Raw genomic sequence first — 19,403 nt, 5'->3', positions numbered from 1 at the left:
TCTGCGGCTGCCCTTAACCGCTTAAAGCATGGATCCTTTGAAAATGAAACTGCCAATCTCCTTCCCTACCCTTTTCCAATCCAAGATTGTACTTCATCTCTAATGACCTCGTCACGGACGGAAACTTAAACTGTTATATTACTTCCTACTTTCTGAGGGTACCTGGTCAGATTTAACAAAACATCTGAAGGACTTAATCTCGCTAATTAAAAATTAAGGAATAAATAAATATTTCCAAGGAAACCAGAGTTGCAAATTATTCACATTTATCTAACCGCACTGACGTTTTCGGCAGTGCATCCAGTTATCAAGTGGATTCCAACATGGAATCCGTGGCACATATTTCAATCTATCTTCATAGTTTTATCAGTTACACAATACAAATTACCCAGCTCAGAGTAGAGAAGTACACCAATAACCATGAGACATTAACACTTGTGTATCAAAACAAATAAATATTCAGTTAATAATACCATACTGTGACAACGATTAACGTAATTGTAGCTGACATCGTATGTGCTACTATCCACTTGATACTGGAAACCGGAAACGTTAGTCGTTAATGTATTGTTCTGTCACCATAGGGACTTCAGTGACAGCTGTATGTTAGATCCTTTTTTCTTTGCTTCCTGTATCGTAACAAACACTGACCCAGCGCGCCGACGACAAAGGAGCCACTTTGGAAAATAATTCACAATAGTCCGTAACATGTGTGCCACGGGGTTTGCTGCTGTCTACAGTTCGTGAATGGTTCCGAAGAAAAACTTGAAGGCATGTGTTGAACGTACGATAAACAAAGATAAAGGCTGCAGAAAGACGAATGGAAAGATAGAAAAAAGTTCCACGTAAGACGTTACCGGATTTGAAAAAGCCTGGCACCGAAACTTAAGAGAGACTATTTCCTTCTAGCCTCAGAAAGTTGGCAAGCGTGTTAAAAGGAGAAGGGTTCTCGTAGCATAATTTATTTGAGGGCATTATAGTGAAACGTGAGGGGGGGCGGGGGGAGAGGGGGAAGGAGGTAGAAGGAAATGAATAAAGACGTATCTGCTTGCTTCTGCTTGCCCGTAAGAATCCCGACGTAAATATATACTGTGTGCTACAGCTATTCCACCTCCCCGTCATAGACATAAAGCGCATAGGCCGAATGATTTAGAACCTTCAGTCTAGTTTTGACACTGAAATATCCAGCACTATCCTACAATTACGAACGTTTTTCATTTTTTATTGCGAGAGAAAATGTAATATCTCACCACCGCTTTCTTAAAGAATAAGGACCTGTTCCCGGGCTTACGAAGCGCGTTGCGGACATTGAGATGAAGTCGCAGAAGCGTACTGCCGTCTGCGAAATCCAAGGTCTTGTTTCAGTTTATTAAGAACGTCACAGACCGTTTAGGAAACATTTTGGGAAAACGGAATATCAATGTGATATACAAAACTATAGGCAAAGTACAGGGTTGTTTAAGGTCGGCCCAGGATGCTCGTTACCCGCCAGAAAGAACATGAGTATACAGAATTCTGTGTAGTTGCGCGCAGGCCATAGTGAAAGATCCAGGACTCGCCCATGGTGATTAAGCAACTAAAAGAGTCATTCGTGCTGGCATGACATAGTTGCAACGATTGCGGTGCTGTTCGGGCAACGAGTGACTGAAACAGAGGAAAGGAGTACAACAGAAGACAAAAGTGTAGCTTCGAGAGATGAAATAGTGAAGGCAAGGCAAATCAAATAGGCAAAAAGACAAGACAAAGTAGAAATCATTGGATATTGTGCAGGATATCGGATTTAGTTGATGAAAAAAGAAGTATATAGCAACGCAGCTATTTGTAACTGTTATTTATGTTGTAGCAGGTTGGTACTGGTTTCCTGTTCTTATAGCTTCCGCGTGTGTCTGTGCTGAATGTTAACTTGAACAATGCAAGTGGAATGTTTACATACTCACTACCTCATAACATTCGCCAAATCAATCTGATAGTATATAAATGTATCTGAATTAACTTTTACCAAAATAATCAGACCCAAAACTGTAATCAAAATGAACTGTGGTGTGAAATTCTATATTACGTAGCGCAGTGAACAGTACTACAATGAGTGACGTCACAGTACAGCACACAAAACTCTCAGAATAAAAGTTCTACATAAAAATACAAAACGAATTTTGAAAGACTAATTGCGCAAAATGCTTCTATTAAAATGCCCTGTAAATTAATACAAGCAAACTGACTAAGCAAAATTCTAAACATCAAATTATGCACACGCGAATGTAACATTGCACTGTAAGAATAGGAATGTCTTATAAAGAAATGAAATTTGAACTAAACTTTACATAAACTAACTGATAATAATTTTGAAACACAAAGCTTAACTCTAAATGATTTGACCCTAATATTACTGCTCGAAAACGGTAAAAAAAAGAAAAAACAGCGCAGCAACAAACCAGTTAAAGGAAAGAAGCTTTGCCCAGTACTCAGTACTATGCAAGAAGAAGCAGCTATGCTAGGTACATCATGCTGTACTTCAATGCGGCGACACACAATCACAAAATAAAGCTTAGTGAGGTGACGGTGGTCAAAACTCGACTTCTTAATGACTGAAAAGGAGGCTAGCATTCAAAAATTGCATTGCGAAACTCTGGTCCCTTAGCAATTAAATATTTTTACAAAAATCACGTCTTATTAAAAAATATTTAATTTGACGTTACTGAAATGGTAAGGGAATGGTGAAACTCTGAGTGCAAGCCATGTCACCAGATAACTTTGTTTAATCACCTCTGGACAATCAAACGAACCGACCCGAAACAATAACGAGAAAATTGCTGAGTTTTCGTCTTTCTCTAACGTTTGATAAACTACGCGCGAACAAGCAGAGCAGGGACAACATTACCTGAAAATCTTTTTAAGTCACACTTCCAAAATGCAACGTCCTCTGCACTTGCGTCTCGGTTATTCTGCTAGTTATTTCCAGACCGCTCAGCACCGCAACAAATACCTGTCGCACTCATTTACGTCTCACTTAATGCTACTGGCAACGACAATTCTGCTCGCAACCAAAGATCACATTGCTTGTACTCAGAATCTCTGCGGCGTAACATATCGACGACTATTAAAGATTTCTATTTAAAAAATATCCGGTGGAAAATATGAAGGCTGGCACATCGAATGAAAATAGAGCTCACACCACTTTCACTGAATCCCAAAAACATACTAGAAACCTTAAAAATTGAAGCAAGCAAAAGACAGTGTAGATGTCTGAAAATTACATGAAGGTATTTGGGTACGGCACCGCAAAATACTGTAAATAACTGACAAAAGATGAAACCAACGTTTCGGCCACAGCTACAGTGACCTTCTCCAGTCAATGGAGACCCACAAGCAGAACTTTCTAATCTTGCCTGAAACTTTGGTTTCATCAGTGATAGTTTTTTGCAATAGGAGGCTGTAACGTATCCATGTAATTTTTTGACAAAAAATTTGAAATCTGTTGTACACGGACGTGTGGTTGTTTATGAGAAGATATTACTGCTATTAGTTCCAAAAGTTTTCAACAAGGTTTGCCAGATAAACAAATAAAAACATTATAGAGTGAAGGTGTCTCTCGAAATGACATAGGTGTTTTGTAGTTATTTACTTGTGTTACATTTTCTGCCAAAACCCTGCTCTGCTGTGTCTATTAATGGCATTCAAATGAAGAAGAGACAGATGGAAAAAGTAAGTGAACTGTTTATAATTTCAAAAGTAATCGCCGTAATTATTAATAAGTTTATCCCACTGTGAGACAAGACGATTAATGCCTTCACAGAAAAAAGTTTGCGTTAGCCTACGAAACGATGGGTCTACTCAGGCGTGCACTTCTTCGTCCGACGCAAATCGGCACCACGAGTTTCTTTCTTCCGACTCGAAAACTATGGAAATCGCATTAGCGGCGGTCGGGGCTGTAAGCGAAACTTTGGTACCATTGGCAAAGCAACATGTAGGCGGGCGTCATGCTGCAATAGAGCATTTCTGGGCGTTTAACCTTGACGGCGCGCTTCAATTTTTGCCAAGTGTCCATGTGGATTGTAGCGCGTCATGAAGTCCAAACGCCAGGGACTGTTGACGGACGGCGTCATTCTGTTGGATGATAATGCCCGCCAACATATTGCCAAGGTTTTTCGATAATACTGCAGAAGTTTCGAGGGGAAGCCCTTACACATCTCCATACTGTCCCAATCCCTCCCCATGCGAGTTTCGCAGGTTTGGAGCCCCGAAGAAGGGTATTCGTAAAGTCGATTTGCTTTGGATGAAGAAATGCACATCTCTGTACAGTCATGATACCGTAAGCGACCGTAAACATTTTCCCATGAACACATTCACTGTGTTGTCTCACAGTGGGACAAATGTACTAACAGTTATGGCGATTAATTTTGAAATTATAGACAGTTTACTTACTTTGTTTCCATCTGCATCTCGTTTTCATTTGACTCTACCTTATGAGTAACATCGGCAATTTGTTTAACGCCACCGACGACCTCGGAAACATATTAATAGTTGTTGCAAGACGCCAACGAGAAGAAAAAAGTAGTTCCCTGATAGGCTGAAAGAACTGCAGATCGTAAACTAAGGACGCAGACCTCTTAGTAGCAGTTAACTTTTTTTCTTAAAATTCCTGTGAAATTCTGTTCATCTTCATAAGAGATTTGGGACCTGACATTCCAGTTTTGTCTATGGAATACTCTTATCAAAACTTAACAGTTTTTCCAAAAAGTCCCAAACGGGCATCGTGACAGATGCCATGAACATAAAATGAATAAGTTAATCGGAATATATTTTGTTTGTGATAATATTGTAGCAGTTCCGTTTGTCTTTAAATATCTGGAAATAACTACATTGCATTTCGTTTGAATACATGTTTTACATTTATGTCTGTAAAAAAATTTACTGATGCCACTGTTCCATACATTCCATATGTAAGCCAACGTTACCTTTGCTACATTGTTTTCTTACATTCCTCTTGTATATTGCACATCTTCTTTGTTTTCCTTCGCACGTTCTGTCTAAATACTGTCCCAAAGGACTCTTTGTCACTATCTCTGGAACACGTTTCTGAGCCCTTTTCTGCAGTGATGCTTTTCTGAGACTGTTAGGGTTAGAAATAGACTCTGTTTGCAGGTTGCCTCTAGGTATTTGCCTCCTAAAGTCCAAAAAGGTATATGACTATAAGCATGCCAGTATAATACATAAGCATCACTACTATAGTATCAGTTATGTTTCTGAGTATTGGAAAATACCTTATCTTTCCACGGGTTTTTATTCTCTATTTATTTATGTACCAATCAAGTTTGTCTACTCGACCCATGACTTTATTCTACGGACGCTGCAGTATTTTTCCTTGTTTTTTTCTCCAGTCTGGACCAGTACTTTGCTGTGCGCACATGTTCCTTAATGTTTTGATAAAACTCGTACATATTTACTATATTTCCTTGCAACACAGAATATTTCACTTTTGACGTCAGATCTGTAGTTATTGCTCCACGAGGTTTTCTTTTGAGTTCACTATCCGTTTTGATAGCACAGTTATTTATCTAGTCGAATCGAAATGTTCCTGTTGTTGCTACGTTCCGGTCTTTTAAGGTTTTCATTAGATAGAAACTAGCGAAAAAATTGTCAAAATAAAAATTGTGATTAAAAGGATTTTTGAGCACAGATATGTTATTCCTTACGACTGATGCAGCCAAATCTTTCACCTCATTGCCATCGTTCCTTTTCCCAGTGTACATAACTGTATGAAGGCAGTATCCTGTTTCGGTGCAGTACATTGTCCAATGCTTGAATCCAAACCCTATGGGTTTACCCCTAATAAATTGTTTGAAATAATTATTGCCATAGTGTCTGACCATCTACTCGTCAATGCTCATATTTTTGGGACAAACGCCAAACTTCATATGGATTTTATTCTTTTTGTCAATGAGTGAGCGTATCTTGAAATTTCGCGCTGCCATATTATTATTAGTCACATTAGCATTGTCGCTGTAATGCAAGTTTTTGTTTGTTTCTGGAGAAAAGTCTTCTGACACTTCTAATGCAAGTCTTCATTTTCGGACTAGTACATTTGTCTGTGACAAGGAATATCAACGTGCAGGGCATGAAAAAGCCTAAAAATTAGCGAAGACAGTCTACTGAAGCCGTAAATCTACGTCTGTTATTTTCTACAGCGTATTTGACACTTTCTTTGAAAATAAAATTAATTATTTCTGCATCAGATAGCGTTTCGAACACTTCTATCACCGATTTTTGAAAGAAATTACTTGTTCCATAGCACTCTTGATATCGTCATTATGCCCAAAAGTCTTTTCGTAATAGAGCTGAACTTTATGTCAAACAGAAACTAACTTTTTCGTTTTCAAATCACTCTTCTTTGACCGTTTGGGCACCTAAGTATTAGGATCGTTTTCACTCAGAGGTGTTATACCGGTATCAGCAACTGGAATTGCACTTGAATCAACTTCCAGCCTACCGTGAACATCATCAGGATAAGTGTCTTCCAATATGTCAAGATCGAATTCTTCAGCGTCAGAAACAACATCCAAACTGTCAGAGGGAACTCCAACAATCTCTATTTTATCTCCATCACCATAATCTTGGATGAGAAAATTGTTTACCATATCTCGTAGCTCAGCTAGTGTGTAGAATTTTCTAATTGCCATATCTAAAAAAAAGATGATGCAATAATTGAAATATTAAAATATTTTTCGTATCAGAGATGATCCCAAAAAACGTATCATTTTAAAACATGTCATAGAAGAATATTCATTGATACTAAGTGATGGAATGAACATTTTTGAGCTACTGTAATTTACAATTTTACTGTATGATCTCATCATTTGACGAAATTACGAAAACAATTCCAAAATTAACGCTGCTGAAAATCCATGATACACCTGTGCTCAATTTACTATCCGATTTATAGTTCATTCACCTGTACACAAGAAACTGAACGCAGTGTTCCGATCCTGCTGTGTCATTTAAGTCAGCTGAACTGTCCTCGATGTTGCTGAGCTACTCAGCACTACTACAAAGACTCTGATGCCAACTGACGGATCTAAAACTATATGGTTCCCAAAAGGTGACCGTGGTAGTTTATCGTTTTGAAGCATCGAAATGGGAAACGCTGGAAGTACCGAAATTGAATATTTTAGTTTGTTTCCTGTAAACCATCGAACGGACCATGGCTAGTAATTTGAGATAGGTTAGAGCTATCAGAGGTATGAGCATATTTCAAAATACCGCCTCTAGATTTAGCAGTTTGTAAGTTCCTTTGATCGTGCGTGACCTGAAGAAATGTGGCGGGCGTGTCAGACCATGGTAGTAAACATGTAATAATTTGTTTCCCACCAGCTCTCCTACAAGTAAGAAGCAGTAGCACTTGATTTCTATTATTTTCGAGTTGAGTGTTTTGTGTCCAGTGCATTATGATGAAAAGGCAAGACTAGAAACATACTGAACAATACTAAGCTAAAAATTCAAAGAAAGCCGTACGTAACAAAGGACGGATGTTGCTCAGAAAGAACCGTCCCAATGCTATGTGAACTGAAATAATCACAATTTGGCTGTATACTGAGAACGTAGGGTGCGAGTGGTACTCTGAGACGAAGAGGTTGCCACAGCAGAGGTACCCACGGCGGGCCGCACCAAACAAAATGTCGTTTAATTTTGGGGTTTTAGTGAATGATATTCCCATACTAGGAAATATTCCTCGTCGTCCATTGACCAACAAACTAAGCGCTGAAAAAGAGAGGGACCTGTTAGGCATGCTCGATTTTCTTGAGTTTTATTATTCGTCAGTAACGTCAATAGTGTGTGCTTTGTTACCACTCAGAAATATTTGAGATGATTCCGTGTGTAAGCAGTGTTCCCATGGAAGTGGAACGTAGCACTTAGATCTTTGCGTAATTTTTCATTTTAATTCCGAACTTATAAGACTTTTGCAAAACTTTTCCGCTCAGACGTCACAGACGGTGTGAAATAAAACTGCATTCCTATTAATAAAATGATTTGTATTTATTTATTTATTTATTTACGCGTCTAGTTCCGTAGGACCAATTGAGGACCAAATCTCCAAGGTCATGGAACGTGTCAGTACATGAAATTACAACATAAAAGTAATAACAGATAAAAATAAACGTTCATGAACCTGAAAAAGAGTCAGTCCATAAGTTTAAGGTAAACGCTATTATCAATACAATAAGAATCAGCTTAATTTTTCAAGGAACTCCTCGACAGAATAGAAGGAGTGACCCATGAGGAAACTTTTCAGTTTTGATTTGAAAGCGAGTGGATTACTGCTAAGATTTTTGAATTCGAGTGGCAGCTTATTGAAAATGGATGCAGCAGTATACTGCACACCTTTTTGCACAAGAGTTAAAGAATTCCGATCCAAATGGAGGTTTGATTTCTGCCGAGTATTAACCGAGTGAAGGCTGCTTATTCTTGGAAATAAACTAATATTGGTAACAAGAAACGTTAATAAGGAATATACATATTGAGAGGCCAATATCAAAATACCCAGACTCGTCAACAGAGGTCGACAAGACGTTCGTGAACTCACACCACTTATTGCCCGAACCGCCCGTTTGTGAGCCAAAAATATCCTCCTAGAATGGGAAGAGTTACCCCGAAACATAATACCACACGACCTAAGTGAATGAAAATAAGCAAAGTAGACTAATTTACGTGTCGAAGTATCACTCACTTTTGATACCGTTCGAATAGTGAAAATGGCAGTGTTAAGTCTTTAAACAAGATCCTGAAAGTGGGCTTCCACGACAGCTTACTATCTATCTGAACATCTAGAAATTTTAACTGTTCAGTTTCACTAATCATATGCCCGTTCTGTGAGATTAAAACGTCAGGTTTTGTTGAATTGTGTCTTACAAACTTTAAAAACTTTGTCTTACTCTGATTTAACGTTAGCTTATTTTCTACAAGGTCATGTACTGCACTACTTGAAACCGAGTCAATGTTGCACGCAACATCCTTTGTTACCAAGCTAGTGTCATCAGCAAACAGAAATATTTTAGAGTTACCCATAATACTAGAGGGCATATCACTTATATAAATAAGGAACAGGAGCGGCCCCAACACTGATCCCTGTGGCATCCCCCACTTGACAGTACCCCACTCAGATCCCACATCACAGACATTATCAACATTGTGAATAATGACCTTTTGCTGCCTGTTGCTAAAGTAAGAGGTGAACCAACTGTGAGCTACTCCCCTTATTCTGTAACGGTCCAACTTCTGAAGCAATATTGTGAGATCAACATTGCCAAATGCCTTTGTTAAATCAAAAAATACGCCAAGCGTTCGAAACTTTTTGCTTAGCCCATCCAGTACCTCACAGAGAAAAGAGAATATGGCATTTTCAGTTGTCAAACGACTTCTAAAGCCGAACTGTACATTTGATAGCAAATCATGTGATATAAAATGATCAGTTAATCTTACATACACAACCTTTTCGATAACTTTTGCAAACACTTATGGCATAGAAATAGGTCTAAAATTATCTACATTATCCCTTTCTCCCTTTTTATAAAGCGGCTTTACTACTGAGTACTTTAATCGCTCAGGAAACTGACCATTCCTAAAGGAAAAATTACAAATATGGCTAAATACAGGGCTAACATGTGCAGCACAGTACCTTAATATTCTGTTAGACACTCCATCATAACCATGAGAGTAATGTAACTATGTAATGGTTTTCCCTCACTTTCTTACATTTTGACACTGAAGTTTCCCATTCGTGTGTACAGTTGATAAAATTGACGAGAAGGGCAATTAGGCCCATATGTAATTACAGCGAGAGAAATGACAACACCCAGTTCAAACTCACAGTTCTGCACCTTCCAAGAATTCAACTACCGTAACCTTAAGAAAAAATTGAATGTTCAGATTTTTTCCATGCTGTGCGATTGGCTTGTAGGAACGTATCTTCAGGGTATTCATCTGTGTGCATCAGGAAAAGTATACAGCAAATAAAACTTACTTTCCATTTTTCGAAGTTTAAATATTGGTTTAATTAAGTTATTCTAATCAGCAGGCGCGGAACTGTTTCAGTCGCTACACACACAAGATAAAGGAACCGAAAAGAGGAACAACATTTTATGGATTACGGAATAAAGCAAGAGCCATTTGTCATTCGTTATAAATTCAGGAGTGTCGTAAATTGGCAGCTAAAACTGGTGTCACAGAAGCTAGCGAGCAGGACGCAGGTGTGCGCCGACAAAATTCCTTCAGCACCGGCGGGAGGTGTGAAGTTTGCTAAGCCTCTGTGACACGCGGAACTGACGGCGTGTCGGAGTGGCTCCCTCCCCCCCTCCCCCCCCTCCCCCCCTCCGAAGGTCCTTTTATTTCGGGGCGCCGGATAGCGGACGATCCACGTGCGAACAATGCGTTAGGCGGGCATGCGTGAGTCCTCGACGGGAGGCGCGCGTCTAATTCCAGAGCCGTAAATCCGTCCGCGCGTGGTGATCGCTTTACTCTGGGCGGGGCGTGCCAGCTGACACTCCGTGTTGCCGCCTAACACGGCTCCACTAAGAGCACAGCCGCTCAGGGAAGTGGCCCTTTACCGTCCTTGTCCTGGTATCCCTAAGAGACGACAACTTGGCGACTTTCAGACGTCGTCAAAATGTGGAAGGGTCGATATCGAAGACTTGCTTCATCTGTCTGCCACTCTCGGCAAGTTTTCTTTTGTACTTGTGGCTTTTCAGTCCATTAGACTCTCTGCTTCGTTCCGATCTCTTCGTCTCTAACTACACTGATGGAGATGGAAAGTGTTAGTTCTTCAAGCACTGTCTGATACTTTCAAACTTTGTGGAGCTTTTCATCGCATTATGGGTATTAAATGATTGAATTTTTATTCTATTCGGACGATGTTCATCATCGACATCAGTATAAGTTGCGACCCCCACAGGAAGTAATACATCTACATCTACGTGATTACTCTGCTATTCACAATAAAGTGCCTGGCAGAGGGTTCAATAAACCACTTATCTACCGTTCCACTCTCGAACGGCACGTGGGAAAAACGAGCACTTAAATTTTTCCGTGCGAGCCCTGATTTCTCTTACTTTATCGTGATGATCATTGCTCCCTATGTAGGTGGGTGCCAACACAATGTTTTCGCAATCGGAGGAGAAAACTGGTGATTGAACTTTAATGAGAAGATCCCGTCGCAACGAGAAACGCCTTTGTTTTAATGATTGCCACTCCAATCCACGTATCATGTCTGAGACACTATCTCCCCTATTTCGCGATAATACAAAACGAGCTGCCCTTCTTTGTACTTTTTCGATGTCATCTGTCAGTCCCACCTGATGCGGGTCCAACACCGCACAGCAGTACTCCAGAACAGGGCGGACAAACGTAGTGTAAGCAGTCTCTTTGGTAGACGTGTTGCACCTTCCAAGTGTTCTGCCAGTGAATCGCAGTCTTTGGTTTGCTCTACCCACAATATTATCTATGAGATTGTTCCAATTTAGATTATTTGTAATTGTAATCCCTAAGTATTTAGTTGAATTTACATCGCTCAGATTTGTGTCACTTACAGCGTAATCGAAGTTTTGCTGATTTCTTTTAGTACTCATGTGAATAACTTCACACTTTTCTTTATTCAGAGTGAATTGCCACCATACAGCTCTCTTATATAAAGCATTTTGCAAGTCGTTTTGATCATCTGATGACTTTATAAGACGGTAAATGACAGAATCATCTGCAAACAATCTAGGACGGCTACTCAGATTGTCTCCTACGTCGTTAATATAGATCAGGAACAATAGAGGGCCTATAACACTTCCTTGGGGAACGCCGGATATTACTTCCGTTTTACTCGACGACTTTCCGTCTATTACTACGAACTGTGACCTTTCTGACAGTAAGTCACGAATCCAGCCGCACAACTGAGGCGATACTCCGTGGGTACGCAGTCTTGTACTTGTTGTGACATGGAAGCATAAGCCTCCGAATGTCATCTTTAGGAATTTCTTGCAGTGTCTGAATCACACATTGAGGTGGCAAAAGTCGTACGATAGCGATATGCACATATGCAGATGCGGTAGTATCGTGAAAACAAGGTATAAAATTGCAGTGCTTTGACGGAGATGCCATTTGTACTCAGGTGTTTCACGTGGAAAGGTTTCCGGCGTGATTAAGGCCACACGACGGAAATTAAGAGATCTCAACGCGGAACGGTAGTGGGATCTAGAGGCATAGGACATTCCATTTCGGAAATCGTTAGGGAATGAAAAATACCGAGTGCCACAGTAACAAGAGTTTTGCGAGAATACCAAATTTCAGGCATTACCACTCACAAAGGACAACGCAGTGGCCGAAGAGCTTCACTTAACGACCGAGAGCAGCGACGTATGTGTAGAGTTAGTGCTAAAATACAAGCAACGCTGTCTGAAATAACAGCACTAATCAATGTGGCACGTAAGACGAACGTATCAGTTAGAAGAGTGCTGCGAAATTTGGTTCTAATTAGGCAGCACACACTGACGTCAGTGCCTTTGCTAACAGCACGACATCGCCTACAGCGCCTCTCGTGGGCTAAGTGACCAAATCAGTGGGACCTTAGACTACTGGAAAACCGTGGCGCGGTCAGACGCGTCCTAAGTCCAGTTGGTAAGAGCTGACGGTAGGGTCAGAGTATGGTGCAGACACCTTGCAGCTATAGACCCAAGTTGTCAACAAGCACTGTGCAAGCTGGTGGTGGCTCCATTATGGTGTGGGCTGTGTTTACATGGAACTGACTGGGTCCTCTGGCCAAACTGAACCGATCACTAACTGGAAATAGTTATGCTCCGCTAATTGGAGATGATACCTGAAGAGTGGCGGGAGTCGATTCTGATTCCAATTTTTAAGAAGGGCGACAAAATGGATTGTAGTAATTATAGAGGGATATCGCTATTACCAGTATGTTCCAAAATTTTTTCGAATATTGTGCTAAGCAGGCTTACACCATATGCAGATGAAATTGTGGGGGATTACCAAGCTGGCTTTCGGAGGAACAGATCAACTATAGACCAAATATTCACCCTGCGTCAAATTTTGGAAAAGAAATGGGAATACGATGAACCAGTTCATAAACTTTTCATAGATTTTACAAAAGCATATGATTCAGTATTGGCAATCAAAATTGTACAGAATTCTTTTGGAACTTGGAATACCAAAGAAGTATGTTAGACTTATAGAAGCGAGTTTGACAAACACAAAAGGTAGAGTACGCGTGGGGAAATTGGAGTCAGAAGAATTTGTAATAAAGAACGGACTTAAGCAGGGAGATGCCCTGTCTCCGCTGCTTTTTAATTTAGCCCTAGAGTATACTGTACGAATGGAAGCAGATAAATCAGAGGGTGCGCAGTTACATGGAAATATTAAGATATTAGGGTATGCAGATGATCTAAACATCATTAGCGATAGGAAAGAATCTGTAACAGCAAATGCGAATGCGTTAATCAAGGCTAGTTAAGATGTAGGTCTAACGACTAGTGAAGACAAAACTAAGTACCTGGTTATTACTAGAATGTCAATAGCAGAAGATCAGGAAAGGTTAAAGAGTTGGAGACATGTAGTTTGAAAAAGTGAACACATTAAGTATCTAGGCGTGGACATCACTTCGAGAAATGAGATTGAATCCGAACTGAAGAAGAGATTACGGGCGGGAAATGCGTGCTACTTCCCACTGAATAGATTACATTCATCACGGATATTGTCTAGGAATTTAAAGATTAGAATATACAAAACGGTTATTCTACCAGTTATGGTGTATGGGTGTGTGACTTGGTCTCTCACTGTGCAAAATGAAAAGCCGTTTCGAGTATTTGAAAACAAAATTTTGAGGAAACTTTTCGGAGCAAAAAGGATGACATTAGCGGAGAGTGGCGAAAACTGCATAACGAAGAGGTTCACAAACTTTATTCAAGCCCTGACATAATCAGTATTATTAAATCACGTAGGCTGCGGCAGCACGCAGAGTACTGGTAGGGCACTTAGAGGGAAAACGTCCTGTGGGGAGAGCGAGGCCTAGAAGGGAGGACAATGTGAAGGCTGATTTGAGGTACCTAGGTATTGAAGGTGAATGGAAGGAAATAGCGCAAGACAGGGACAGATGGCGAAAATACGTTGCTGCGGTAATGGACTCTCGAGTCCGATATGGCCAGTGAGTGAGTGTGTGTGTGTGTGTGTGTGTGTGTGTGTGTGTGTGTGTGTAATTGGAGACCACCTGCGGACTTCATCTTCTCAAAAGAAGACGGAATTGTCATTGGGCCATAACTGTTCACGATTGGTTTCAAGAACGTTCTGGACAGTTCGGGCGAATGATTTGGCCATCGAGATCACCCGCCACGAATTCCATCGGAAATTTATGGGACGTTATCGAGAGGTCAGTTCGCGCAGAAAACACTGCACAGGCAACAATTTCAGAATTATGGACGGCTATAGAGGCAGCATGGCTCAGTATTTCTGCAGGGGACTGCCAACGATTTGTAGAGCCACGCTACGCTGAGCTGCTGCACTACGCCAGAAAAAGGAAGTTCGACACGATACTAGGAGAGGGCCCACGATTTTTGTCCCTCAGTATATAGTGTGTCAGTTCATCAAGAATCGTGGCTGGAGGATGGTGTGAAAGTACTCATCTTCCCATCACATCCCAAATGATGCCATACGGATGACAAATCACGGGACAGGACATGGCAGTCAAGAATCCTTCGTTCTTCAAGGTATTTGAACTGTGAACTGCAGTGTGACATCTTGTATTATGCTGCTAGAATATGCCATTTGGTAACTTGCTCACTAAGCACAGGACAATATGGTTTACATTTCTTAAGACATACGATCGAGCGTTCAGCTTCCCTTCAACAATCACCAGAACTGTACTTGTAAGACCTGATATTGTAGGTGAGGGACGCAGAGACCACTTATTATTAACTTTAACTGGGTTGATCGCAATAAAATATAATAACAAATCGATTATATTCGTTTTCGGTTGACTGACAACTGTCCTCAGATATTATAATGGGCACCTAAGTGCAGGGTGCAAACACAGCAGCATCGTTACTAAGTTCAAGTCGTCAATATCAAAAGGTTGGTCAAAGCATGACTGTCAACGTAAAAACAAATAAGGAAACTCCTGGTTTTACACACTAACGGTAAAGCTTCGACAGTCTTTAGATACTGACAATTTTCGTTTGCGAGGGGACCATTAGACCCGTTAGTCATAAATTTTGATGAGTCTGTCGAGGGACTTGTCCTGAGTACCTAACTAGTGACTTTTTCTGCAACGGCCCCTACTTTCCGACAATATCGATGTTGAAGTCTTGTGCGTACCACCGGTACCCGTAACATTATCACTGTTTTGACTAAGCTGGCGTAGAGCAGTGGTTATGGTTAACGGCTGCAATACTGACGGTACGGTTTCATATCCTGCTCCCGTACTTTTTGTTTCAATTTCGCCGCGCGGGGGAGCCGAGAGGTCTGAGGCGTCTGGTCACGGTCCGCGCGGCTTCGCCCGTCAGAGGTTCAAATCCTCCCTCTGGTATGGGTGTGTGTATCGTCCTTAGCGTAAGTTAGTCTAAGTTAAGTCTAAGATTAAGTAGTGTGTAAGCTTAGCTACCGATGACCTTAGCAGTTTGGTACCATAAGAGCTTACCACAAATTTACAATTTAAAATTGTTTCAATTTTATCGTACATAATATCATTGAACAGAATATATCATGCAAGATTATTCACAAATAGTCACTTTCACCGTAGTAATTTCACTGAAAACCCAATCATTACATGCAAACTTTTGTTCAAACGTATGTGCAGTTTGTTACAGTATGGGTCATGGAATCGTCTTTCTCGCTGTCGCTTGCTTGCATCTCTCACTGTGCTGGAACACACTACCGGATGATATTTGTCACCAGATCAACTGAAACACAAATTCTTAGCGTACCACGCACATTTAACGATAGCTACTGCCTTGCAGGTGCACGGATTTTTCAAAAGCGTTACCGGAACGCACAGTTAGTTCGGACTCAAAAAGACTGTTCTTTTTTCGATCAATTTCGATGCGAATCAGGCGTAGTTGGCCTTTTCTGTGATAGCAGGTGTTCTAAACTGATGCAGAATTAAAGAATGTATTGCTATGGAATTTTCCCTAGGATCGGTCTCTCTGTAAGGCTACTTTTTAGCAAGTCGAGAGCATTTTCAATTTTTTCTTAAAATATTTAACCTGCCTGTAAAAATAAACATCAAAGGTTGATGTAGTGGAGTGCATTTGGGTGCGATAATTTTTTTGCTGCACGTGTGCTTGTCTTTCACCTAAAAAAGATTTGAACATAAAATGTCTGATCAGTCTGCCCTCTCGATGAATCAATAATGTAAAGAAATTTTCCTTGTCCAACGTAAGGTAAAATAACATATTTGAAGAGCTCTTCATGCAGCACTTTTGCGAATTTCCGTAATTTTGTGCAGGTCACAATTACGTTTTTAAGTTTATGAACCACCTCATCATCGTTTTTTTTTAATTCCGACCAAATTTCTTCTAATGGTTCTTGCATACATGAGAAAACGTAATGCAATACCTTTCCTGGGGCAGTTACAGCAAATTGTGTTGCCAATGGAATGACTAACCTTGTTTAAACGATCGCTGTGTTAAGAAGAAATCTACGGATACCAGTGACTGAACGCTTGCCCGTATTTCGACTGTACAAGAGCTGGGATTCTTCCTACAATTCAGTCAAGGAGCTTGAGTATGACGTAATGTAACGCTGAAACTGCTTGCTCAAATAGAATAAAACTGAAAAATTAGACTGCTGAAGGTGTATTGATTTGATATTTACATTGAACAGCCGAGGTCCCGCAACCATCTTGAATGAAGATCGAGTTACAGAGGCTTAATACACATGTGTTTTACTGAAAGCCAATACGGCGTCTTGCGACTCTGTACTGAAGAGGGGCGGTCGTGCGTGCGCCGTAGGTGGTGTTCTGACATCTCTTTGGTCTACGTTCAGACGCACGTTCAGAATATCTGACGTGCTAGACATTGCTCTACACGTTCGGGAAGACTCATCGGCGTGGTTTTCCGAAGCTATCACATCAGAAACTCGACACGTTAAACGCTCAACGTTCGAATGCACGGCCCTTGTGCCGACGGCTTTACGGATATAACAGGTAAGCCTAAAATTTTCACATCATTTTCTCGAAAACTAGAGGCCGTCGCATGAAAAGCAGCTAGCCAAATACTCGGGACAGGTTCCTCAACAACATATCTAAGGCACACCAAAATACATAATTGAAAGGTCTGATGGTCCCCTTGTTAGTAACGATGTTCTTATGGCTAAATTGTACTTAGTTACCAACTATGATACGTGAGGATGATTGTTAGTCAACCGTCTACCATCTAGTTGTTATTACATTTTATTGTGATCAAGACCATTAAAATTCAAATTCGTAACTTTGTTGTCACCTCTAACACAGCCACACGTCATATGTCATTACAGGAGTTGGAGAAGTGCTTCCTATCACCTTTCACATGGTTGTTTACGAAAACGTTAACATCGATCTGACCGCCACAAACAGAAGAGAGACTCGTTCCCAGAAGCCACAGAACGCCGCGCAACGTCCCATACGACTGTGTCACCTCACCATGATATAGTGTCTGTTGTTTGAGGTACGATGTCAGCGATAAACGAAGCGTGGCGACGCGATATCTCAATCCCGCTTCACGCTGTTGTCCTCAGTCCATCTCGGCACCAGTCTTTCTGCAGTTATTGGACTACAGCAGTTTTCTGTGCGATTGTCGCTACGATGGTCCCATGACCCTTCTACCAATGCTTCCGCTATTCTCAATGCGATACGCTGAACGGGCACGTCCGCCGGGCACGCTGTGTTGCGACTTCCAGTATCGCTAAAGTCACCCCAACAGCCATCATATACTCACACTACTCTTCATCTGCAGTACCAACATTTTCTGTACTCATATTACTGAAAATAAACTCGGAAAAGAATGAAATTATAATCCACATATCTCGCAGATATGAAAATAGCGAAGTATCGGTTTGCTAGCGTCTAGTCAAGGGATTCATGGTGCAACACTATCCATTTCTGTCAATATACTTGCTATAATCAATTTGCCTGATACTCTGTATTTCATCATTTGGTCTCTGCTATAATTTTCCCTCACGCACTGTTCATACAGTTGCCAAATTAAACAAGTCTAGGTGTCACATCATGTGCTATTTCGTTATTCGTTTTCCTCTTCTGTTATGTCGCAGCTATCATCTTTTATGAAGACTGAATAAATAGCAGGACATGGGATCTTCAGGAATCACGTAGTTCAGAGCAATTCCGACCTTGTTTGTTGTGCTACGCAATTCATTGAAACGTTGACGAGAATGTTTGGACGTACTCCAGTGCCGAATGGTTCAAATGGCTCTGAGCACTACGGAACTTAATATCTATGGTCATCAGTCCCCTAGAACTTAGAACTACTTAAACATAACTAAGCTAAGGACATCACACAACACCCAGTCATCACGAGGCAGAGAAAATCCCTGACCCCACCTGGAATCGAACCCGGAAATCTTGGCGCGGGAAAGTGCCGAATGATATTGTTGGCTGCAACATGAGAGTTAGAAGCAGCCGCCTGATTGCAGAATTATTCTCTCTCCTTACAGGTTGGTATTTTCACTTCGCGAATTCTTTCTGTTGACCGTCCCACTGCAACCTCTCGGTTTTGGATGTGAAATGCTTTTAAATGAACTCCAAAAGGAAGTCGGCAGATCATGTTCGAACTGACCGCTCTATCAAAAATCTACAAATACCTATCTTTGTATGCTGGCCCTATATTAACCGGAAGCGAGGTTGAAATCTTACTACACGTCGGTCTTGGGGCTGAAGAGGGCGTAATATATCGTCTTAACTGGTAGCCCAATGAAATAACAATTTGGAAATTTACATGACTGAAAGATATTTGATTTGACATTTGTCCCAAAAAAAGAGATGGCTTCATTGACGCTCTTAATGTCAACTCACGAAGCCTTTTCGTGTCGACTCTAAACAGCGATGCATCTGAAATATTTTCCTCGGCCGTTCATAAGAAAAACACGTGATTCCTCGATTCAGCATCCGTCACAGAGACGTCAAGAGAAGGGGTGAGATGTGGGAAGGGGAGGTGTGACAGCATTCGTGTGTCGCGTCCATAGTAGTGCTAGGCAGAATTCTGGTGCAATTTAGTGCCAATGCGATATCGTTCACCCACCCTACAATACACGCGAGTTTCTGAACTGTGGATCTTTTCTCCGCACGTGTCGACACCTTGCTGCCTGGATAGTCGCCGATCCCTAGGATGACGTCGCAGGGCTCCACGCTTCAGCATAACTACAGAGGATTA

At 41.0% G+C, this 19,403-nt stretch overlaps 1 protein-coding gene across 1 annotated transcript in view; it reads right to left on the bottom strand.

Moving 5' to 3' along the window:
• Positions 1-6,404: 6,404 nt before the first annotated feature.
• The window catches only part of LOC126273408 (tigger transposable element-derived protein 4-like), a 110,078-nt gene continuing 97,079 nt past the window's right edge, over positions 6,405-19,403 (bottom strand). Inside the window, exon 2 of the mRNA XM_049976958.1 lies at positions 6,405-6,679. Coding sequence (XP_049832915.1) covers positions 6,405-6,679 — 275 coding nt within the window. The remainder of the gene's footprint in view (positions 6,680-19,403) is intronic.

Source organism: Schistocerca gregaria, chromosome 5, assembly GCF_023897955.1.
Source record: "Schistocerca gregaria isolate iqSchGreg1 chromosome 5, iqSchGreg1.2, whole genome shotgun sequence".
Lineage (NCBI taxonomy): Eukaryota > Metazoa > Arthropoda > Insecta > Orthoptera > Acrididae > Schistocerca > Schistocerca gregaria.
The sequence above is the reverse complement of the archived record's forward strand: the minus strand, read 5'-3'. Positions and strand labels throughout refer to the sequence as shown.